This window comes from Spea bombifrons, chromosome 2 (genome assembly GCF_027358695.1).
Source record: "Spea bombifrons isolate aSpeBom1 chromosome 2, aSpeBom1.2.pri, whole genome shotgun sequence".
In the NCBI taxonomy this organism is placed as follows: domain Eukaryota; kingdom Metazoa; phylum Chordata; class Amphibia; order Anura; family Pelobatidae; genus Spea; species Spea bombifrons.
The window spans coordinates 24249261-24273708 of NC_071088.1; the positions used below are offsets into that span (position 1 = coordinate 24249261).

The 24448-nt window shown below is 39.6% G+C and overlaps 1 protein-coding gene across 3 annotated transcripts in view; it reads left to right on the forward strand.

Moving 5' to 3' along the window:
* PAFAH1B1 (platelet activating factor acetylhydrolase 1b regulatory subunit 1) overlaps positions 1 to 21319 on the forward strand; it is a 33872-nt gene extending 12553 nt beyond the window's left edge. For all 3 annotated transcript variants that reach the window (XM_053457167.1, XM_053457168.1, XM_053457169.1), the window contains exons 3-11: positions 6648 to 6732; positions 9854 to 9928; positions 10157 to 10363; positions 14151 to 14319; positions 16198 to 16300; positions 16912 to 17140; positions 17346 to 17447; positions 18144 to 18300; positions 19892 to 21319. In XM_053457167.1, the coding sequence (XP_053313142.1) occupies positions 6648 to 6732; positions 9854 to 9928; positions 10157 to 10363; positions 14151 to 14319; positions 16198 to 16300; positions 16912 to 17140; positions 17346 to 17447; positions 18144 to 18300; positions 19892 to 19965 (1201 nt within the window). In that variant the 3' untranslated portion in view covers positions 19966 to 21319. The remainder of the gene's footprint in view (positions 1 to 6647; positions 6733 to 9853; positions 9929 to 10156; positions 10364 to 14150; positions 14320 to 16197; positions 16301 to 16911; positions 17141 to 17345; positions 17448 to 18143; positions 18301 to 19891) is intronic.
* The last annotated feature ends 3129 nt before the right edge of the window (positions 21320 to 24448 follow it).

Below are 24448 nucleotides of genomic sequence, written 5' to 3' on the forward strand. Positions count from 1 at the left end.
TGCCACTGTGCCCCATGATATGCCTTTTGACCCCCTATGTGCCACTCTGCCTCCAGAAATGCCTTATACCCCTATATGCCACTCTGGCATTTAGAGGGTTAAAAGGCATATTATGGGGAAGAGTGGCATATAGGGAGGTTAAAAGGCATTTCATAGAACACTCTGCTTCCAGAAATGCCTTATGCCCCCCATTTAACACTCCCCTGCCCCCCCCCAATTTACCGGTGCTTCTGACTCCCCTGTCATGCAGCCGGGGCAGCTTGTAGATGTCTACACTTACGCTGCAGCCGGAAGGAGGTGTGGCTAGCAGCGGGGTTTGTCCGCTACCATTGCGCAGACCTTCCCCGGCTGTCAGAGATCAGAGTTCCCGGCACCGGTGACACACGGCAATGCCATATCTCTCACCTCTGCTTTAGGGATACGTATGTTGGCAACTGGTCGTCTTATTCCATTTATCAGACTGGCCTAAAGAGGTTGGCTTTTGTATCCATAGCCAGGAAACTATAAAACATTGTTGCCAGAATCCAGCCATTCTAGGATTGCTTTCAGATACAGAAGTTATTTTTATTGCTGCTGAAAGTAAAGTTAGAAGCCATCTAACACGTCTCCTGACACGTGATATGATTGCTGCCTGACTCGGCAAACATTGCAGGACTAATGAGACCCTCTGTGCACATGTACGGGAAACTCATATTGATTTAAATGTAATAATGTATTAATATATTCAACTTTAAAGTGCATTCTTCTATAGTGGGCGCGTTGGGGACCCTAGACTGTCTCTTGGCAGAACATACTGTTTCCATCCTATAAAACATGGTCTAGATGACAAGGGTATAATGGTATGTCCTGTGATGTTCAATGCATTGAACATCGGGCTGTATTTTAAAATAAATCTTTTTAAAAATGATGTCACCATGACATATGATGTGCCATCCAGTTTCAAGAGATCCCGGAGGTCTTTTAAAGACCTCAAATAGATCTCCAGGCAAGGTGTTAACTGTGTAAAATGGCTCTGGTTACCCCCACAAACTTGGGCGCAGGTTGCAGCTTCGTGGGACACGTTATTCTATATAACATGGCTTGACAGAATCCATGTGCTTTGTCACAATGGTGACTAGGAATATATTCTGCATGCATAGTTTAACTGTATGGCGGTGGTTTGTGTCCTGCAGCTGGCTTCTCCCAGTAACTGCATTACAGTAGTGGTAGTGTGTAGGGATGGGAAGGTCTGGGGAGAAAAACCCTGACAAATTAGGAAAAGGTTTTTTCCCCAAGCCGCCTTTTTTTTCTGGAAACGGAAACAAAAATATCTTCTTTTACAATGATGAATAATTTTTGACATTCAAACTATATTGCATGAAGACCTTTATGAAAGATGCAATGTGTCCACATCCAGTCCTCCAGATGCTGCAGTTCATTGATTCCAACCCTCATCCATTAGATTTCCTAGTCATTTAAAAAAAATTAATAGAAGATGGCTGCGCGCATATTTGATATAAAAGCTTCTAAATAGGTTAAAGAATGAGCTGGGAGGTGAACTGTACAGACAAGGAAAGCCTCTCACTCCGGCGTCAGATCTGAATCTGTTGATCCTTGATGTTGAAACCATACAGATAATTTGTAAAGAACGTTCTCTAAGTTTCAGGGGTAGTCTGATATTTCCCCCCATCTAAAGCGAATTTTCCCTGGTTTAGTCTGTGATTGTTAAACCACGTCCCTGTGACATTGAGTATGTGAGCGACACGTCTTTCTTCTCTTTGTTTGAATGTCAGCGTTTTCCCTGCCCTAGACTTCCACCTCTCCGTGTCACAGAAGCTGCAGGCTTGGGCTTCGCTGTCAGGAGGCAGACAACCTCTAACCGACCTTCCTTGTGTAGCTTGGAACAATTTCCAGGGGAATCTGCCTGTAGTATTTCAGCAACGTATACCGTTCCATAGTTACAAATGGGCTTAAGACTCATTTGAACCATTTGTTTCGAGTTGACTGCAGCACCTCTTACGTACCCAAGTGACTGGCTGTCTGGGGCTAAAATCTTCTTTCTTTGGTTCTGGCTTTTAAAATATCTGGAACTGATAATGTGTAAAAATATTTACCGGATATCTTCTATAATAAGAATATAAAATAAGTCTACTGTCTTAATCACCTTTCCCATACAGGTGGATATAGATTGTTTACTGTATTATAGGAGGCTACTTGTTTTCATTAAACATTTTTGTACACTTGTGCTTTGCTGTCATAGTGTGTGATAGTATTTTTCGTTTGGGAGGTTGAAATTGAAACCGTGGGTGTGACGTGGAAAGGGAATATTGTGTACAAGGTCACATTTCAGACTATGCATTGTTACCCAGATGTTTTTTTTGTATCTTTGGTTACACTTGCACTTAAATGCTTATACTAGCTGAGAGGTCCCTTTAAGTTTGCCCAATTCCCGCTTGCGAATATATACAGGGGAAACTGAAAATAAAAACTTATTAAAAAATAACACACAAAAATTAGACAAAAAAAAATCTATAACATTAATATTTATATATGATTAACAGCAATCACACTCCTATCATGCCCAGGCATACCCAGATTCCAGCATGTACTGGCTCACTTGGCATAGGAGTGTGGTTGCTGTTAATCATATATATTATTATTGTTTTTTCTGTCCAATTTTGGTGCGTTACTTACTGTTATTAAGTGTAGTTAACACGCCAAAATTGGAAAAAAATCATATGTAATTGCTAACAACAATCACACTCCTATCATGCCCAGGCAGCCAGTACATGCTAGAACCTGGGCATGATAGCAGTGTGATTACAGGCTCCCTATGCCATGCTATCCCCCCACACTTACACATCCATGCTATCACACACGCTCATTTACAAACATTCATATACTCATTCAGTCCCTTAACCCCTTCAATCCCAGGGGTTTTTGGTACCTCAAAGCCCAGAGCAATTTTGCCATTTTTGGGGTATGTCGGTTTAGCGATGATTCTCTTTTCCTGTGAATAGTTTACCCATATAAACTATATATTGTTTTTTCAAGGAGAGATAGAGCTTTCGTTTGATACCATAGTTGGATAATTAGCTGAAAATTTAGAATGAGAAATCTAGTAAAAACTAGCGAAGATTAGAAAAATAAACTAATTTTTTTTACATTTTCCCTCTGAATCCTCACAAAATTAGGTAAAGTGATGGAAAATCCCCTCCAAATTTATTAATTCAGGTGTCCTGATTTCAGAAATACCTAATTTATATAGATTTTCCAGAATTTGCCAGCTCCAGGGAGCATACTATCAGGTGTACAATTTTGTATAATTTTTATGCCTATGGCTTAACGGGTTTGGGGGTTGTGAACGGGGGCAGGAGGGTTATACTGGCTAGATGTTATGCTAGGGCAATGGGAAGTAAGGTTTTTTAATAATTTTTTTATTATCTTTTTTTATATATTTTTTTTTAATTTTATTTTAATTTTAATTTTTTTTTATTTTTTATATATTATTTTTACACAGAAATGGTTAGAGGTCCTCCTAGGGACCTCCTGAACATGCCAGTGATGTCACAATGACATCACAGCTCACGTTATAATTTTTTTTTATTATTTATATTAATATTTTAATGATTTATTTAATATTATTTTTAAATCACTAACCGTTTTTTTTTTTTCAGCTTTTCTGTTACTGGACGGGAGGGGGAGTGAGAGAGATGGTTTCTCACTCCCCTCCTCGCGATCCCCCTGCACCGATCACACTGTGATCTCTATGCAGGTCCTCACAGACCTGCATAGAGATCGCAGCGTCTCTGTGTCTCATCGGAGGGCAGGATATCCCCGCAGGGGATATCCTGTCCTCCGATGACCTTCCGGGTTACGTCAGCAGTGACGTAACCCGGAAGGGAATGCCCGATCGCGCGTTTGCAACTGCGCGATCGCGCGATCGGGCAGTTTACCGGTAACAGCTTACCGGCTTTCATGCCGGAAGCTGTTACGGGCGATCGGACAGCAGAAAGCCGGCAAAGCCGGCTTCTGCTGTCAGTGGGGAGTCCAGGCTGTCAAACGACAGCCTGGTCTCCCGTGCAGCGGCAGGGATGTGTCCCTGACGCTGCACGAAGGGCTGGACGTACCGGGACGTCCATAGGGGTTTCTTTGTGGGCGTTTTTTGGACGTCCCGGTACGTCTATAGGGGATTGAAGGGGTTAATCATGCATACTTGCTCATGTACCCTCCCCCACCCTTACCTGAACTGCAGATCTCTCACTCACAGACTACTGGAGGGTCCCAGCTGTGATGTGCATTCACGTGACTCCCCTGAGTTCCTGCTTTTCCTGGCCGGTACAAGAGACCCTGCTCGCACACTGCGTGACCAACGCACAAGTAAGCAGCCCAGCCCCTGTGGCCAATTTAGGTCTCTTTTTTTTTGTTTTTTTTTTTTGTTTTCGGCATTTTGCCGATAATGCCCTTCTCGACCGAAATACTTCGGCCATCGGTGCATCCTTAGCTTTAACTTACACACATGAAACATTAAGGCAATATCTGGAGATATTAACACTGTGACACGCAACTTAGGGTATATACAGATGAAAAGTGTTTGGGTTTTGATCTCCAAAATTTCCCAGATTCATTAGATTTCATTCGATAGTGTCTTGTTGATTAAGAAATAGAAGCTGTTTGCAGACAATATTACTGGAAAAATGTCCAATAGTCTGGCTCTTGGCTCATTTTGCTGCTTTATTGTGCAGCATTCTTTGCTTCTGTTTGCTCATAAATTTGATCGCACATTTCTTTTTTTAATCAGATTTTTAATGCTCTGTTATGAGTTATATACGTGTACGTCTTGGGTTTATATTTACCCAAGTATAGGAGACTTTATATTTAAGAAGTCAGTGTAGCAGATTGACTTTGCTTAACTGATTACTGTTTGAAGTCTGTGCAATGTTTCAGTGCCAAAGCTGCTTTGTTCAATAGTTTACCTGCTTAAAAACACATGGATAAATCAAGTAATTTTTTTAAGGACAGCTCCGCCGCACGCCGTTGGTGACGTTCTGAATGGAATGCCAATTTCCGCTCATTAACCCATTCAGGACAAGGGGTTGTTTCACACCACAGGACCAGCACAGTTGTCTGTTCAATCGTACTTTTAAAAGTGGGCAAAATTACAATACTTTTTGCAGAGCTAGAGCCGATGGGAACAAACCCCTCCCCCCAAAAAAATATATTAATTAACTTGATTTGCACACCATTCTGCCTTGATGAATTTTCATCTGTTTTGAAGCAAATATTAAAAATCACTTTTTTTAAACATTTTCTTTCCTTCAGTTGCTTCACTAGCACTATTTGGACACTTTCAGGCAGCCATTTTATCAACAAATTTGATTTAATTTTGCACATTCAATTTTTTTTTACCCATACACTGCCATATTGAGCATAGTTTTGGTGGAATTTTCTTCTTGGGTAAAAAAAGGCCATGCCTCACGTGGCATATCACCTGCAGCCGTGATCATGATAATAAAGATATCTCACAAAATATATGTAATAAAAATGTTATTGTATTGATCAATACACTAAATATTTGCCAAATATATACTGACATTTAATAGATGATACATTTGTGAAAGCAATTAACTGCTGTTAAATGAATACATTGAATTATTATTCAATCAAGATAAATTTCTAAATTGTAACGAAAATATGCTTACACGCTCCAAAACCATACAGTAACACACACATTCTATTGTATGCTCACACACCTTAGTCACACATGCTAACACCATACAGTAAAATACACTAACACTTTATGCTGACATGCACTAATACCATATGCTAATACCATACATTAACATACACCATACGTGCTAACACCACAATCATACACCTGTACACACTAGCCAACATAAACACTCATTGGCTCTAACGCTACAGTACACACACACACACACTACCCCCCCCCCATACCTTATGCAGACCTGTGTGTGAACTGCCCACCCTGCCTCTCTGCCACTGCCGGGCTGGATGGACATGGTACACCAGTTAGCAGTTTTACCTCCAGAATATGTTGAGCCCTTTACTAAAGTCAAGCCCACAGATTAGTATGATTTGGTTCTGTTTTAACAATCCGTGTTGTGCCATCAGCTTTCTACATTATGTTAGGGCGGTTGCCAAGCTGATTCTTTAATTCTTATTAGAGGCGGTTTAATGTCACACCAACAGTGAATGCTTATTAATGAGCTTTGTAAGTATTTTAATATTCAACCTCTGAATCTCAAAATTAGAATTGTTCTCCTCCTCTGCCTGGAGCTGCGCTGATCACTGGAGGGGAGTCGCTCCCGTTGAAATAAATGAGACTGTAACATGGAAGGGTGTGCGGACTTCGTGCCCGTTTCCGTCAAGTAATATATGACTTAAATAAGTCTTACCAATTCCACAAGAAGCTTTTATTTGTGACCTGATCTACAGTAAACATGTTAAACTATTACACAAAGCTCTCGAGTTCTGTCCCATTCTTGCCAACTATTTACTCGATGGATTTCTTGTGTGAAATATTTCCATGTTGTGATGGGCTAGGAATTTGTGAATTTAAGGACTAGTCACAAGCGCGTACTATTCATGCCCCAGGACTCGCTGTACTATGTACCTATTATGAAATATTCTTTCTTTGCTTTCAGAAATCGAGCGATAGCAGACTACCTGCGTTCCAATGGCTATGAAGAGGCATACTCTGTTTTTAAGAAGGAGACAAACCTAGATATGGTAAGTTGTAATTATGTTCTAATCCTCGGAGACATAGCACTCCGCCTCGCAGATATTAGACGCCCGGGTCCTGCAGCAACGTACTCAAAAATAAACCCAAAGATGAATGACACTTGCGTGGACTATCTTATTACTCGATCAATGCGATCAAATTGAAATATCCCAAGCGGCTTGGTTATTGGCAGCGTTTTGTGTTGTGGTAGTCTGACCATAAGCTGAGCAGGAGGAAGTCATGGATAGAGTGGCAAGGTTGACACTTATTTTCGCCGTGGATGATGTAATCCCGTTGGCATAGTTATAAACTCAAGTGGGCGTTTGTGTTGGGGACAGGCAGTTTAATTATACTTTATGTGTATTGCATCCATGAGTCATCTCGTAAAAAAACACGGGGGGTCGTCAGGTCTGGATGTTGAAGTTACAACAAGCTACAAAATACCAAAAAACAAAACCCAGGCCCTACAGGCTTTTTTTGTTTGTTTTCATCTTTTTCCTCAGTTTGAGGTTTGGTGCTAGAGGCCGATGTTCCATCTTGGATTTTGTTTCAGAAGATTTGGTTTTGACATTAACTAAGGATTTTCATAATATATCCCAGAGGCATGAGGGGGACATAAATACTATTCAGCCTGAGATAGTTGTCTTATATGTTTAGGTCTGTGTTGTGCTGTCTGAAAAGATGTGACATTTTGGGCTACGTGAGGTTTTGTTTATATCAGTAAAGTGGTTCATGCTTGGAATATGGGAGGATGGTATTTTTGCTATTAGGCCAGCAAAATAAATCACTACGGTATGCTCGCTCTTGATTTTCTTGTTTACTGGTTGCTTTTAATAATGTGAGCGTTGTACTTATTTAAGTGAACCTTCAATTTTGTAAACTTCTTTTCTTTTTCTTCTCTACGCAATACCTGTTCTAGCGGTTTTGATCTGCCATGTGACCTGTCAAGACGTTATGAATGTACCTGTTACTGTTTGACATCTGGCTTAACCAAGATGTATATAGCTGCTGCGTGTTACAACTTTTCTTTTGAGAGCTTTTATTTTTAATATTAAGAATGTGACAAATGTTTTGGATAGAAGTGTCTTTTTAAAAGGGCTCTGCTTTGGCTTATATGAGTATTTGAGCCCCTGCAGCCGCCGTAGGCTCTGCAAGGTGCTGTGTATGGATGTCAGATTAGGAAAGGTTCTCCATGTGTCGATTACGTATAACCTTTTGAATGTTTGCAGTTATGCTAAGTCAGGGCTCGACAAATCCGCCTATGGCGCCTAGGTGTCTGTCAGTCTGTTAAATCCCCCAAAAATGCCCCCACGTCGCCACAATCATGTTGATCGCGTGGGCGCTGCTGCTGTCAGACCAGCACAGCCACCCCAAGCCCGCCCCCGAGCCTGAGATCACTCCCACGGAGTGATTCTGTAGGCTGAAAACACGATTGCCGGCAAACCAGCAATTGCGTTTTCAGCTGCCACAGACAGCTTCAGGGAAGGGGGTTGAGTGTTGATTGGGTCCTCACACAAGTGTGGGGACCTGACACAACATCCCCCTGCTGCCTGATCGCTCCATGAGAGCGAAAATGCAGCGTTAACCCCTTCAATGCCGTGGGTGGGGTTGCACCAGCAACAGCAAAAACGAGCCCCCACAAGCCCTTTGATGATTCCTGTAGGCATGGAAGCCTACAGCAGTCATCAGAGACTCCTCCCTGCAATGACTGGTCTATAGACCAGCAATTGCGTTCCAGCTGCCAGAGGCAGCTTCAGGGACAGGGAGGTCTCCACATGAGTGTGGAGAGCAGCCCCAACCCTCCCCTACTGCCTGATCGCTCCATGAGAGCGACAGTGCAGCATTAACCCCTTCAATGCCACAATTGTGTATGACACAATCATGGCAGGGGTTAACATTTGTCCCCACAAGCTTGTGGGGACTAAATATCAATCAGTGCTGTGCTCCAATGGAACATCAGCATTGAAAGAGTTAAAAAAAAATAATTTATCAAAAATACTAAAAAAAAAAAAAAAAAAAAACAAAAAACATTACTGACCTGAAAGTCCAGGGTGCTTCCAGGTCAAATGTTGTGAGTTTAGTAAGTGGGCTGATGATGATCAGATCACTCCTGACCAACTGTTGGTTTTTTTTAAAAAAAAATAAAAAAATCCTGGATTCTAATTTTTTTAGCTGGCGTCTAGATTCACAAATTTGTCAAGCCCTGTGCTAAGTTTATTAAACACGTGAGTGTCATATATTGCTAAAAAAACCAAAAAACTATAAGATAAAATTACTGTAGTTCATAGTAGTATTACAAGCAATGCCATTTGACCCGTTCAGTACTAAATCTTGGAACATAGTCCACCAAGGTCAACCCTTCTGTGTCCTTCCTGCATTTGATCCAAGAGAAGGCAAACCAAACCCCAATTAAGCAATTTTTCTAATTTTGTCACTTGGAGGGGGAAATCCTGGACTCCAAAAGGCAATCTGATTTCTTGGATCAAGAAGCTCTAAAATATTAATGTTTTATCATCTATAGCCCTGTGTGTTCTGCTTTTCAAAGAGAAATATCCAGACCCTTATGGAAGGTATCCATTGTATGTGATGGCATCACCTCTCTTAGCAGGGAATTCTATACCTTTTGTTGCCCTTGCTGTAATAAACCCTTGCTTTGTTTTCTGAAGTCTTCGCTCTTGCGGTCAGAGGATGACAGTTTGTACGTTTGTGTTATTGCGCAGGTCACTGGGCCGGCTCTTTTATTGGCCCTTCACATACTTAGACACTGTTATAATATTCCCTTTTCTATGTATAAAGACGCATTGTGATAACAACCTGCTCCCCGTTCCTTTGTTCTCTGGAAGACTTGTTTGGTTGTGTTTCTCTGGTGGTTCTGGCCAGTTCTTTCACTCTCACCGGAGAACATTTGGCTCTCATTCATTGCATTGTGTTACATTTTCAGCCACGTTTTTGTAGAGGTATGATCCTACCCCTATGAATTTAAAATCCACTTGTGTTCGTATGTGTAATATTTGATCCCGTACCTATCCAGTTACCAGCGTTTCATGTAGTTGAAGGAGCACAATTTGCACAGTATATGCACTTTTTGCACATGGAATATTCTAATTCTGCATCTACTTTTCTTTTCAGAATGAAGAGCTAGATAAGAAGTATGCTGGTCTCCTTGAAAAGAAATGGACATCTGTTATCAGATTACAAAAAAAGGTAACTCGTCTGTTCGGTGTTTAATATTTCAATTTGGTGAATAGTGGGCTTTTGTCATCTAGAAACAAAACATAATTACATTTTAGACTAGTAGCTTTAAGAGGCATAGCCCCACCATGCTTTCCTGTACATAACATGGACAGCTTTTATTTTTGGTGGGGTGGGCATATTGCATAACTTTTAATGTTTCCACATTGTCTTAATATTTTTTTTTTAATCTATTTTCAGGTTATGGAATTAGAGTCAAAATTAAATGAAGCAAAAGAAGAGTTCACTTCTGGAGGACCTATAGGGCAGAAGCGAGACCCCAAAGAATGGATACCTCGCCCTCCAGAAAAATATGCTCTTAGTGGCCACAGAAGTCCGGTGAACCGCGTTATTTTCCATCCAGTATTTAGTGTTATGGTCACTGCTTCAGAAGACGCAACAATTAAGGTAAATGTAGAATGTCACTACTTTCTCCCCACAGCTTGCTCCGTGTTTTAATGTTTGCCTGTACTTTGTAGTTTTTCCTCTGCATTTTTTGTTCTATATAGTTTTTATATAGGTGTAATAACACTTTCTCATGAGACATTTCTAACATGCTGTATTGTTTTGGACAAGGAGAAAAATAAACCCGCAGGATAATGTACACTAAATAGTACGTGCATGATATTTTCAACATACCCTTAGTATCACGTTATTTTAAATCTCTTAAACCCTGTAGATATCGGTTTATTCCAGGGCTGCATAACGAAGGCCACAAACAGGCCAGGACTTCTTGTCTGAAAATGTGTTGTTTGAGAGAACCCCCCCCCCCATATATTTTGTTTCACAATAGTGGGTTTCTTATATTACCTCAGTGGGGTAGCCAATGGCAGTTTAAGCAAGTGCATCACCTATAGAAGATTTTTTTTTTGTACTTCCTAGGTCAGTTAATGTAATTTTTTTTTTATTTTTTTTTTTTGCTTTGCTTGTATGCAAAGTTTGTATACAAATGGATTGCCCATTCATTCTCCTTCTAGTAAGGCTGGCCTGATTAGCTTGACACCTTTAAGAACGGTTTAAGTAAACAGTCTTAGGTTTACTGTTAAGATCTGCTAGTGGAGATTAACTGGAAACCAAAGCAAACACTTTTGAACAATATCTAACATTACTATGTAGAGGTTAAATGATTGTGATTTTATATACTCAGACGTGAGTGTTCTCATTTACAGTCTACAAAGCGTCTACATTTGGTAGGCTGTTAAGAACAGAACAACTAGAAACCACTTCCTGATGCCCAGGGTTTTGCAGGACCAGGGGGTAAAATTGTGAATCTGTCACCCCTTGTTTTCCTGTGGGGGCACAGTGAAGCGGGTGACCACCCTAGGCCTCACGAGACCCTCTTCACCGTGCCCCTGCAGGAAAACATAGGGTGCCAGATTCAGTGGCTGATAGGCAGCAGAATGGCACATCTCTACGAGGTGTGCGTGTCATAGTTTATGTATGTATGTGTGTATTGTGTCAGTCAGTCTGTGTATATAGTGCGGAAGTCAGTGTGTGTATGTATAGTGGTAGTTTGTGTGTGTAATTGTATGGTACCACATTCACTGTGTATGTTTGCATAGTGTGTTTATATGTATCGTTTTAGCCATTGTGTGTATGTTGTTGGATAGCGTGTGCACGTGTATAAGAGTATAGCATGTATGGCATTGTGTATGTTACTCATGCTAATGCCATACTGTATTAGTGTATGGTGTTAGCATGTGTGTACATGAGTGTAGAATGTTAGTGTGTGTTATTGTAAGGTATTTGTGAGCATAAGACATTAGCATGTGTGCGTCTGTTATTGTATTGTTAGTGTGTGTAAGTTTAAGAATAATGGTTAGACATAGAAGCTTAAGTCTTTGTTTTGTAAAATACCCCTTGTCATGAAGGCGTCAACTACATTACCATGCAAAGTGGTGCAGCACTGAAGGAAGGTGGTTCATGTTGTGTTGCCCCTATAAATGTCCTTTAACTGCAGATCAGGGGGTAGTATATGAAAATAAAACGTGATTGGGGAAGAAAAAAAGATCCAAACCAAATTTGTCGACCCCTGGTTTACTGATAGGGTTGTAAATAAGCGAGAGCCGCTCGTCAGAAGTAGCAGAATTAATATAAAAGGGAATTTAAACGTGTGGTTATAGGGCAAGTTAGTGTAACTTAGTGAATTTTGCCTGAGAATGAAGCCTTTTGCTCCATTTTGCACTCTGGACACTCCAATCCACCAGTAATCGTAAGATAGTCATCTTGCTCTTGGTAGCAAATCATCTGCATGCTTGGTGTCAGCCTTGAGAAAAGCCTTTGTTTCCATTAGTAACGATTGGTTTGGCGGTCTGAAATTTGCTTGCAGCTAATCATTAGGAATGGTTAAAGGTGGTGACAAGCGATTATTAAAGGACGTCTGAATTGTCAGTTTCCTCTTACGCTGTCGTGATTTTTTTTATGCATGCCTGACAAAGTACCTTTACAACTAGCACTCCGTGCCTAATATCAAACATGCTAGATGCCGTCACAAGCTCTTGCCACATGAAAGGGGGCATGTATTTATTCTTATATTGGTGATTAGGAAAGTGTTTGTTCACTTAACGTAACTTAATTGCTTACCTTGCCCCCCCCCCATCCCGAGTGTCCGCCATGCCTCCTCTTCTAAGAACTCCCAATGCAAGCGACTCCCAGGAAATTGGCTTCTGCACTAAATCTGCTCACTAATCCCGGGGGAGAAACACAAATGGGCTTTGTCTTTATAGTAATTCTAATTGTCTCCATTTGTTCGGGTCACTTGTTTTAGTTCAGTTGCAATAGGAATGCAATAATTTGCTTACCCCTGTAGACAATGTGGACGGTATACCTAATATATGTTTGTTCTTTGTGCTGTCGTAGTGGCCTTTGTATAGGAAATGTAATACTTGCACACCTTGTTTTTTGTGTAGGTTGTTTTATCTGCAGGGACAAATAGCGGGGGGCAAAATTAATGCAAGAGAAGTACTGTGCTTTTCAGCCCTCTCCCTGACTGCATAAACAGCTGTCATGGAAGCCTCTGATTTATATTAGATGGTGTCCATGGACGGCTAGCCTTGAAAATCCAGCTTTGTGATCATTCTCACTGTTGGCTGCTTACTCTAAGCGTCATGTGCTCTTTTGAGTTCCCCACCGCACAGACTACTGTATGTTTTCTCTAAAGAGCAGTAAATGTTCCTGTTGTCATAAACGATTGCCTTTGGGACTAATAGGGTTTTGAAATTCCCTACTATTGTAAATATATTTGCTATTCAATAATAACCCTTTTTTGCTTAGAAATTGTGCTTCATTGGTTGATCTTTAGCTGAATTTCATTACATTTTATCCCTCAACAAAAATGTTTACACAGCTACACATTGGGGAAAACAGCCATGATTCCAAAAATGATACTCTCTGAAGCAGGCTACATGAATATTATTCATCACTCGTGTATTCAAATAGCTTTTAAAGCAGATCTAGCACTTTATGAATGCAACATGATACTGTATTCTGAATGAATGAAATGTTTCAATATCTAATATCAATAACCTTTACATACCTATTTAAATCAACTGTTTGTTACTTGTGTGTAAATTGTAGGTTAATTTGACTTCTTGCCTCAAATATTTAATTTCTTAGTTTGTGAGTTGATACATTTTTCTTGTCTAAATAAACCGTACATTGAGCCAGTAAGACATATATGAATGAATAAAGAACTTCAAAATCATGTCTAGAATGTTTAAATGTGAGTTTATTAGTATCATATTCATTTTTTTTACGTTTCTGCTATTTTTTTCTTGTTTCCAGGCAGCTTTATTAAAAACCATTTTTTTAATAGTGAATGGTTGGGGTGTGTGTGTGTGTGTGTGTGTGTGTGTGTGTGTGTTTTTTTGTAGGACCTGTTTCCAAATTCTTGACTTTTTTTTTTTTTTTAATCTTGTGTGCGTCTCTGGTTTAGGGTATATTGTCTGTTATTTTTAGAAGTTCAGCCATCTTCAATATTTATTTAAAATATAAAAAGGACCTTACATTCTATGTAGTAAACGCTAACACTTTGTCCACCAAGCTCGGTGGTATTCTGAAACGCGCACCCTTTGTCTTGTTGGGTACGTAATTATTCTCTGAAGTGCCAGACTATCCTGCAGAGTGCAAATGGAAGCCCACGCAGTCTGCCGCTCCTTACTCTGATGCTAACCAATTCTTCGTCTCTCCATGTTAGGTGTGGGACTACGAGACGGGAGACTTTGAACGTACACTCAAGGGCCACACAGACTCTGTGCAAGATATCTCTTTTGACCATTCTGGCAAGCTCCTGGCATCCTGCTCAGCCGACATGACTATCAAGCTATGGGATTTCCAAGGATTTGAATGCATCAGAACAATGCATGGTAAAACGGCAAACACGGTTTGATATCAGTCGGGTGTTTATACACCTGGCACAGCTAGACGCGCAGCACTGTTATGTATTTCATACTTCTCTGCCTATAAAAATGCTTGTTGGAAAGCTAGATTTTTCCTTTTTTATGTGGACATCCTACTGTTTGTACAAAGGTTTGTGTGGACAGTGTGTGTATATACACCATTATTTTTATATGAAAAATGAATAATTCATAATTTAATAAAGAGATGCTTGTTTTTTGTCGACAAGGTGGTTGCTTTTCCAAAGCACATTGCACCCAGAGTCTCTTTGTACAGATGTTTGTGATCGTGCACTTCTGTGTGTATAAATATACATACCGTACTGTGCAAAAGTTTTAGGCAGGTGTGAAATAATGCTTTAGACATGCTAATAGTTTATCATTTAACAAAATGCAAAGTGAGTGAACAAAAGAAATATCTGAATCAGTATTTGGTGCGACCCACCCTTTGCCTTTAATAAAACATCAATTTTCCAACGTACACTTGCACAAAGTCAGGCATTTTGTAGGCATGTAGTTAGGTGTATGATTAAACAGTTATACAGACGATGATCCTCAATTTAATATGTAGGTCGGATCACAATTGTTAAATGAAACAACAACCAAAGTGAGGTTGAAACAACAACCAAAGTGAGGAACAGCCAAAGTGAGGTTGCTGCATACAGTTTAATGTCAAATCATACACCATGGCAAGAAAAAACACAGCAAAAAGACACAAAGTAGTTATACTACATCAGCCAAGTCTCTACCAGGCAGACATTTCAAGGAAGACAGGGGCTTCCACATGTTCTTTCCAAGCTCCTGATGAAGCACAAAGACAAGTACAATGTTGTTGAGGTCAGCCAAGGAAACTTGTAGCAGATGAGACACATCATGCTTGCTTTTCTTCACAAACATAAAATATCGAGTAGTGCCATCAGCTCAGCGTTGGCAGAAAACAGTGGGACTCTGGTACACCCATGAACTGTCCAGAGAAGTCTGGTCAGAAGTGGTCTTCGTGGAAGACTTGTGTCCAAAAAGCCATACCTCTGACGTGGAAACGAGGCTAACTAACTCACTTGGCCCCTCACCAAAGGGCTGGAGAGCGGCACAAGAATGAAGCATGGTGGAGGTTCCGTGCCAGTTTGGGGCTGTATTTATTTAAATGGATTTGGGGATTTGGTCTGAAATAATGGTCTCAATGCTGAAAAGAGCAGGTACATACTTATCCATCATGCAATACCATGAAGAGCCATCTGTTTGGCTAATTGTTTGTGCTGATTGTTATGCTGCGGAATACATTTGGGGCCAAAGTCATTGAGCTAATTTTGGTGTGAAGCAGAACAAGGAGTCTTGAAGGTGATGGTATGGCCCCCACAGAACCCTGATCTCAACATTATCGAGTCTGTCTGGGATCACATGTAGAGAGGAGCAGCTTAGTCTACCTAAATCCACAGAAGAACTTGTGGTTAATTCTCCAAGATCTTTGGAACAACCTCCCTGCCGAGTTCCTTAAACTGTGTGTAAGTGTACCTAGAAGAATCCATGCTGTTTGAAGGCAAAGGGTGGTCCACCAAATATTGAATTGATTTATATTTTTCTTCCCTCACTTTGCATTTTGTTTCCTGTACTATCTATTTTTCAGGATATGCAATTGTGATCTTTGTGTATGAAAAGCAGACTTTGTTCCATTTGTAAGTGTAGTGTGACCTCTAGTGGCTAAACCAGCCCTTTCCTCGATGTTCTTTCAAGCAGGACAAGTTACTTAGATAAAAATACATAGATCTTTCTGAATATAGCTCTAATCGAAATGTGACTTTAAAAAAAAAAAAATCTAAAATTCTAAATATTGTTTGTTTTATTTCCAAGGCCACGATCACAATGTTTCTTCAGTAGCAATTATGCCCAATGGAGATCATATAGTATCTGCCTCAAGGGATAAAACCATTAAGATGTGGGATGTACAAACTGGGTAAGAATCCTGACATCTTATTATCATTGTTGTGGTTTTTTCTTTCTTTTTTTTAAATTTAGAAATCTAGGAAGGTTAGTTTTTCCCCACATTGTCTCCAATAGTAGTATTCATTACAATGATGAAATCGCCTAATATGGAAAAATGTATCACAGAAATGCACTTCCAAATAATCTCTGGCACAGAGTGACCTTTTGTGCGCTGTTATTGAGACCTCTCTCAATTATGATGCAAACAAATCCTTCCCTTTTATATATTGTATATTGCCACTCTCACAAACCTGTCACATGTTCACCAGAAACTTGGTAGAGCAATATTTGTTTGTGGTATAGCCCATTGGATCTCACTGTTACATTGTTTTTGTGGTGATTTTATCTTATTCCTAAGCGTATTAAATTGATACAACTAAAAATGACTTTTACATAATGATCTTCAAAATGTTTACAATGCTCAGCTTTCATGCTAGTTACACATATTCTTTTTCTGAAAGTCAGTAACATCGGTATAAATATAATATATACAATAATAATTGCCATGGTTTCTAGCTGCTTTGTACAGGATGTCATATTTTAATGATGTATAACTGTACTTTATTTTTTATTCATGTCCAGGTATTCTGTGAAGACTTTCACAGGGCACAGAGAATGGGTTCGCATGGTGAGGCCAAACCAAGATGGTACCTTGATTGCCAGCTGTTCTAATGACCAAACTGTCAGAGTTTGGGTGGTAGCAACAAAGGAATGTAAAGCAGAGCTTAGAGAGCATGAGCATGTGGTAGAATGTATCTCCTGGGCCCCAGAAAGCTCCTATTCTACCATCTTGGATGCTACAGGATCTGAGGTATACCTATAGCTTGTGCTATTTGTTAGAAGGACATAAATGTTAATGTATATTGCATTATTAGTTTTTTATACGTTACGCTTTATTGCCAACTGTATGTGATATATTTGAGTATCCTATTTGTTTTAATACAACACATTTGTTCATTAAAAGTTTTAGGGGTTTGTCATGTGAAATAATGTTCTTTATGTTCTTTCTCCTTCAGACTAAGAAAAGTGGCAAGGCTGGACCATTTTTGCTGTCTGGGTCAAGAGATAAGACTATTAAGATGTGGGATATTAGCACAGGCATGTGCCTAATGACACTTGTAAGTGAATCAGCCTGTGCATTAACAGGTTATAGTCTCGGTATCAGATTTAGTTTGTGTTCATTAAAGACACTTTTGTGGCAGTAGGTATAAAACCTTTACATTACAAGGTATTGAGTCCCCTGTTCTGCATTGGTAGTGATCCTGTAATTCCCTCTCTGTGAATCTTGTTTCCATTTAAAGGAATTGATATTCAATTTTATGCCCCTTACATTTTTCATTCTGGTTTTTTTTATACATTTTTCATTTGTCTATCTAGTCCATTTTAAAGAGGCCATATATAAGCATTTGCAGTTTTAGACCTTGTGTATGCCAATGGATTGTTCTGTTTTTGGGTTTTTTAGTGTTTTTTTTTCTTTTTAACTCATAGCAACAAGCTTCTCTTTAAGAGTTGGTGTACATCGGCTCTTCTCCAGGAAGTAGAAACATTCTAACACTGTTTTCTTCTCCTTCGCGACCAATGACATACGTCATGACAATATGTCCCTAGTGCACTTAGTGTACCTTGTATGTCAGGGATTTTACTTAGGTCAAACAATGCAATTCCATTTTTGGTGTTATCTGTACAATCGTGTCTGTAACCAATTTGCACTTGTTTTTGTCAATTGATTTGAATGTTTGAAAATAACCTTGTTCCTTTTTCTCTCCCCCCTCTTTTTTCTTTCTGCGACTGTTCCTTGGCTTCTGTATTACAAGGTTGGCCATGATAACTGGGTACGCGGCATTCTGTTTCACCCAGGAGGAAAGTTTATATTGAGCTGTGCCGACGATAAGACCCTCCGTATTTGGGACTACAAGAACAAACGCTGCATGAAAACCCTAAATGCGCACGAACACTTTGTTACCTCGTTGGGTAAGAACACATTTTAATTGATACACCTCCCTCTCATGGCTTCATTTTTTTTATTGTTAAAATATCCAAAACTGCTGCAATGTTTTTATTTTCCCCATTGATTCTAAAATTCCTTGTTAAGTGCTCAGTCACAAATACATTTAGTCAGCGTTGACGCTGAGCAGTGGTTGGTAATTTTAAGATCTAGTTAGTAATTAGTAAATGAAGTTTAGTTTAAATTAATGCTCTAAATCTATGCCGATCCCTGTTAATTTAGTTTTGGTATTTATTGTTTTATATAGCGCCTTCATATTACGCATCGCTGTACAACGGACATAACTAGTAGTGCATAATGTAGCAATTGGACAGAAACGACAGTTAATGAGGGACCTGCTCAAATTTATAATCTAGTAAAATGCTATAACTCAAAACCCAATGAGATCCTTGAAGAAAAAAAATTGCATTTGTCAAACCATAGATTTTAGCAGTTGGTAAATGTATACTTATAGTTAGGATTAATCTAATATGTAACAGCATTGTTATACTTTTAAACCCTTTTACTTTGATACAACAATCCTTCCCCCTCACACTTTGAAATACTTTGAATTAATATTTTCCACTTACATATTCTTAAGAAATAAAATCTTAGTAAAATTTTGGGATTTATACCTGTATAGTATCACTGTGCAATTAAATAAACCACCTGAAAGTTATTAACTGGACTGCTTGCTAACAACGTAACAAATTTAGGTGTCTTGGGTTTTCATCAGCTAAGATTTATTTATCCCTCACGTGAAGCCCTGACAGGTCTCAATAGTCCATTTAAATAACCTTAAGTTTAAGTGAACAATCATGCCTTACTGGAATAAAACATACCCACCTGTAAATGTTTTTGTTAACCATATGAGGATGAACAATATTACCGATTCAGTAATAAAATTACTTTCCATACTGTTACAAATTAGTGGAAAAAGCTTAAATATGTAAGTAGTCCCCCACTCCAGCGCAATATCAGACAGCTCTTATTATCCCTTCACACAACACTGAAGGTATTCCCCACTCCCATACACAGCACCATCCAGAAGCACCTCTATGGGCCGTGCACAACGTGATCCTGCAGCCCCTCTCGGTTATGCTGGGCAGGGAATACAGAGAAGGTATCCATTTGCTTTAAGCTGTGACTGACGGTTCCCACACAGACAACACGTATACATGAATAGAGATAATACAAAGCCTTGGTCTGTTGCTCCATGCTCTTCCTTGGCACAGGCTTATCTCTGTTATCTCTGAAATACCAATTTATGCTCAACTAAGAACTGGGAGAGTTGGCAATCAATGGGGCTTCCTGGTTCATTCTGTAACTTAGACCCTTTACAGCTATACGGTAAATTTCAGCACAATTTATAAAAAAAAAAAAAAACAACAACAAAAAAACACCCGACGTGTAGATTCTCATCGTGGGATATGTTTCGTTTGTATCGCGGGTGTGGTATGAGCCAATGCTATAGTGCAAAAAAATAAAAGTTTTACACACAGTAGTTTTACGCTGATTTTATGTGTTAATCCAAGGCATCAGTTCAAGTACTGACTGTGTTGTGTTTAAATTTCACAGATTTCCACAAGACTGCACCTTTCGTGGTCACTGGAAGCGTAGATCAAACAGTAAAAGTGTGGGAGTGCCGTTGATTTGAAGTCACCTTTGGGTTCCTTCGCCTATTCCCTTTCCTCTGGATGCACTCAGATACCATGGTTACCCATTCAGCTCTGTTAAATACCTATTGTCCTTTCATGTAAATTATTCTGGATGTAGATTGAGCTTATTAAATGTTACACAAAAAGTATTCATGCATGGTGAATCCAAATTGTATACTGTAAATTTACATACGTTGTCTAGAAGTACCATAGGTTTAAGAATATGGGCAGGCATTGGTCACATCAGACCTAAGAGACAAGAACTGGGTAATTCTGGGGTGTCGGAGAAGCGGACTGTCACTCGCTCTAGCTGCAGGATCGTGCCTGTCATTATTTTTGTCTTCAGTCGTGGTTTCCTAGATCCGTGGGCTCACTTCAGAAGCACATGTTTGTAGGGCTTTTTGAAAAGTAATGTGTATCTGCTTCACTATCTCAGTGGGCTTTAAAATCTCACCCTTCGCATTGAAGTGTCCATGGAGTTTGAGAATGTTGTGATGCGGCAGCACTTGTCTTTTTATGTAAGAATTGATTACTGCAAAACATAGCACTAACTATTTAGTCGTTCCGGTATTAAACACCCAACACTTGTTTCTTTTTTAAGGATTTGGCTCTCTTTCGATTTGATTAGTATCTGATGATCACCACCTGGGGTACTTTCCGGGGCATTACACGCTCGATGGCCTTTAAGGGAATGATTGTTGGATGGTAACCAAAGATTTGTCATCAAAGTGAAAAGAAAAAAAATGAATTATGCAACAGATTTGTCACAGGATTACAGTAGTTACCTCCGTAAATGTTTGGACTTTATTACAGTCACTTTGCATGCATAAAACCTTGTCATCTTTGCGTCTTCATTTATCACTTCAAACAGACATTGTGTCTCAGGGTTAGCTACCATCATGCCTTTTTCCTCTAGATGCTCTAGAGAATCCTAGGGCTTTGGCAGTCATGTATTTAATAAAATAAAGGAATTAATCACAACAGGCCATGTACATCTCTCGTCATCAATATTGTGGGTGCCAGAGTTGCGCAGAACTCTTTACAGTTCAACACTTTGCCTTTCCCCATGGCCCTGGAGGGGTTAATGCTTCTGGGTTGTAAGGACACAAATTAGTAGTATCTATGTAAACCTGTTTGCCTTCTGATGTTCTAAAATATTTCTCCTTTTTATTCTAATGGACACTTTTACTTCTATTTAGTTGACAATTCAGTACAAGACCACTCCTGCTCAATGCCACTGCAGTTTATTTCTTCTCCCTCCAGTATTTAACTACAGTAGTTTGTTAAATGTTTGTCCGGTTTCTCAGTCTGTGTTCTTGTCATTAATTAAAAAGAGGGGCTTGATGAATTTTTGTTTTTGTCTGAAATCTTTCACAGCTACTTTCCTAATTTCGCTTAGGACAAAAAGCATATGGCTGCTGCAACTCCGCACAACTCCAGGCTTCGAGGGCCACAATTTTGGATATCCAGGCTTCAGCACAGAGAATTAAAGGAAAAAAACAAAACACCTACTTGTTTTCCACAAGGAATTGCAGAATTCCTGGCTTATTCCCTAACCTCGGAGACCTGGATTTGGGGGAAACCCTTGCTTTTAAGCAGCCATATGCTCTAGTGATCTATGACTGACAAACCCCCATTCGCACCACTAGATCATGCAGGTTGGTTTGCTGGGCTTTATGTGGGTTGGCTATCAAGCAGGCCTTTGCTGCAGCTGTATTAACACTAATCCTGAAATGCCCCCGAGCCCGTGGGTAAAAAAGAAATGGCAGCATATGTAGCCGGGGTAATATTCGCAGAGAAATTCCTATTAATTCGGTCTACATTCACAAAGTGTGATAGTGTGGGGGCTTAAAGGCAGCAGCTGGCATATTGGGATTTAATGCCATCTTATTTGGGGCAGCCTGGAACACATTACATTAGTTTCATCACACATTCCCCTGCTTTTGGATTCTTGTTTCACTCGAGCCACTTACACAACCAGTGCTTTAAGGAGCTTCACACTTTACACCGCTGCAGAGAAATGACAAAAGGGTTTAAAGGAAAAACCTCATTTATGATATGGTTATATACTTGTAACCCTGGCATGTATACTTTCTGGTTTTCATTCTTGAACCATCTATACTTTCTGGTTTTGTGCTCCATTTAATTCTGCTGTTTAAAAAAAAAAACAAAAAAACAGGAACAATATTATACCATACTTGGTCCCTTTTTAGTTATGTTGCCTCAAACTCGAAGACACATTCCCTTGTATTTCACCTGTCACGAGCCCTAGAAATAAAGGCAAATTGGATGAAAAGTACTTTTTGGTTATGGCTTTTTGCTTTCTCATCATCATTTTTCTTTGTAAGGCAACTGACTTTGAACACCAGAGTCAAATGGATTTTCAACAATCTTTACCATTTTCCCCATAGTTTGTTTAATGCCTCAATGCATAACTGCATCTGTTTTAAATACCTCGTATAGTTTATGGCACATGAATGTCTAATATTTCCCAGCAAACTGAATGTTGGCAGCAGCGAGTATATTGGGGGCTTGGGGGCATCATTTATATACTGAAATAACACTTTCCCTCAGAATAAGTTCATAGCCCTTCAGCACACATTTGGGAGCAGATCCTCTTAGAATTAGTTTCTGACAGAAGCTGCGGGCGGGGGGTAAAATACACCTTGTTTGCCTAGTAACTGCCTCCAGCTGCTCGTCTGTCCAAGGCCCACGCTTTCACATGATGGCCACAGAGTAGGTCCATAGTTGACTAGCCCATGTTCATGGACATCTTACTCTGCAAATACTACTTGTGTTTTTTGTTGGTTGAAGCAAATGTTTCTCTCCCAGTGCTTGCAATTGTGACGTGTGCCTTAATGTCATCTATTGTCAGCTCTTTAAACTAATAGATTTATATGATGCGGGTGCCTTCCCAAAGTCCTTCAACCCAACCACTGCAGCTGTGTGCCCCAACGTGCATCATAGTACAGTTCACTTATCCAGAATATTGGATCGCAAATAGAAAGTGGGTACGTCTCCACGTCCAAGGCTGAGATAAAAATCCGTTCTTTCGGGAACGACCACGGCCTGTTGGCATAAAATTAAACAAGTGAAAGCTCCCACAGGTTTTTGCGAATAGACGTTCGCTGGGTAATATACACTCTGGATGGATCCATGCTATCGGTGCCTCTTCGTCAAAACTACTAAAGGTGAATTTGGGGGAAAGCCAGCCAACTTGAGGCTCAACCCATAACTTTTAATCTCCCATAAATGGATGTTTCATTGTCGTGTGCTGCATACAACACCATTTATTCTTTGATACTTTATATGAAAGGCTAATTTGTGGCTTGAATATATTTAAAAACAAAATGCTGAGATGGGTGAAATAACATAACTAATGCTGTTATAATAGCATCTAGCACTTTAGAAAATGAAACCGTCCTGCTTTCGTGTGATGTGACCAATGATGTGCCCAGGCAGTAATCCCAGAGAGGAACTAGTTACTAGCAAGTTGTCCTTGGGCTTCAATGCTTTGACTAGTCCCACGAAGCAGAGCCTACTTCTCACTGTCAGTCCCGGCTTTCCTCGTTTCGCCTCCTTTTTGTTTTATGTGAACTGCCTGTTTCAATTTTCAGTAGCTGCCCACCAGTGTCCTCCACATAAAAAGCTGTTAAACTTATTTTGTTTGTCGTACAGTGGTGGCTTGATGACCCTTAAAATGTCTAATGAGGAGGAATTGGAATTAATAAAGAATACTTCTAAACAGTAAGGCACTTACAACCACTCTCACTTCTTTGTAGCTGTGAATGATGCACATGGGTTAAAACAAAGTATAGTGAAGGAAAATACATTTTGGGGGGAGGGAATCACAATTACCATTTTTTTCTCCTCTTTTCTCACAAATTGGTTTTTACGTGTTGCGACAGGGCTTCATCTTATGGCCTTTTATCTCTTTCGCTCGATCATGTAAGTGGCTGTTTAACTACACAAGACGCGCTATTGGCCAACTCTCGATCTTTCCCCGAATGCAAGTTTGATTTGAAGACAGCTTAGTTGACCATTAACTCGGACATGAAGGAAAGTGTCCGTTTACGGAGAGAGAAAAAAAACCGTAATGTTTTTATTTTGGAGGATTTTTTTTTATGACTGTAAGCGTTAACCTAAAAGAAAGTGACACAATGACAAATATAAAAATCAGTAAAGGAATGTATATAATACTGCTCTGTGTTTTACAGTAAGATTTGTTGCTCTGACTGTGTAAAACAAAATTTATTCATGTTTTCTGCATATTAAAAAAATCTTATTGTACCAATTGGTAAACTATTAAATGCATATAAAACACATGGGCCTTTTGTTTGTTTTTTTTTGAAAAAAAAATTTGTGAGATTTTTGTACAGCATTTGTTATTGTGGGGATTTGGATCTTGATGCTCACTAGGAAAAGATTTTGAAGTTAAAGCTTTTTAAAAATACAGAACAGTTCTGTGGAAATATTT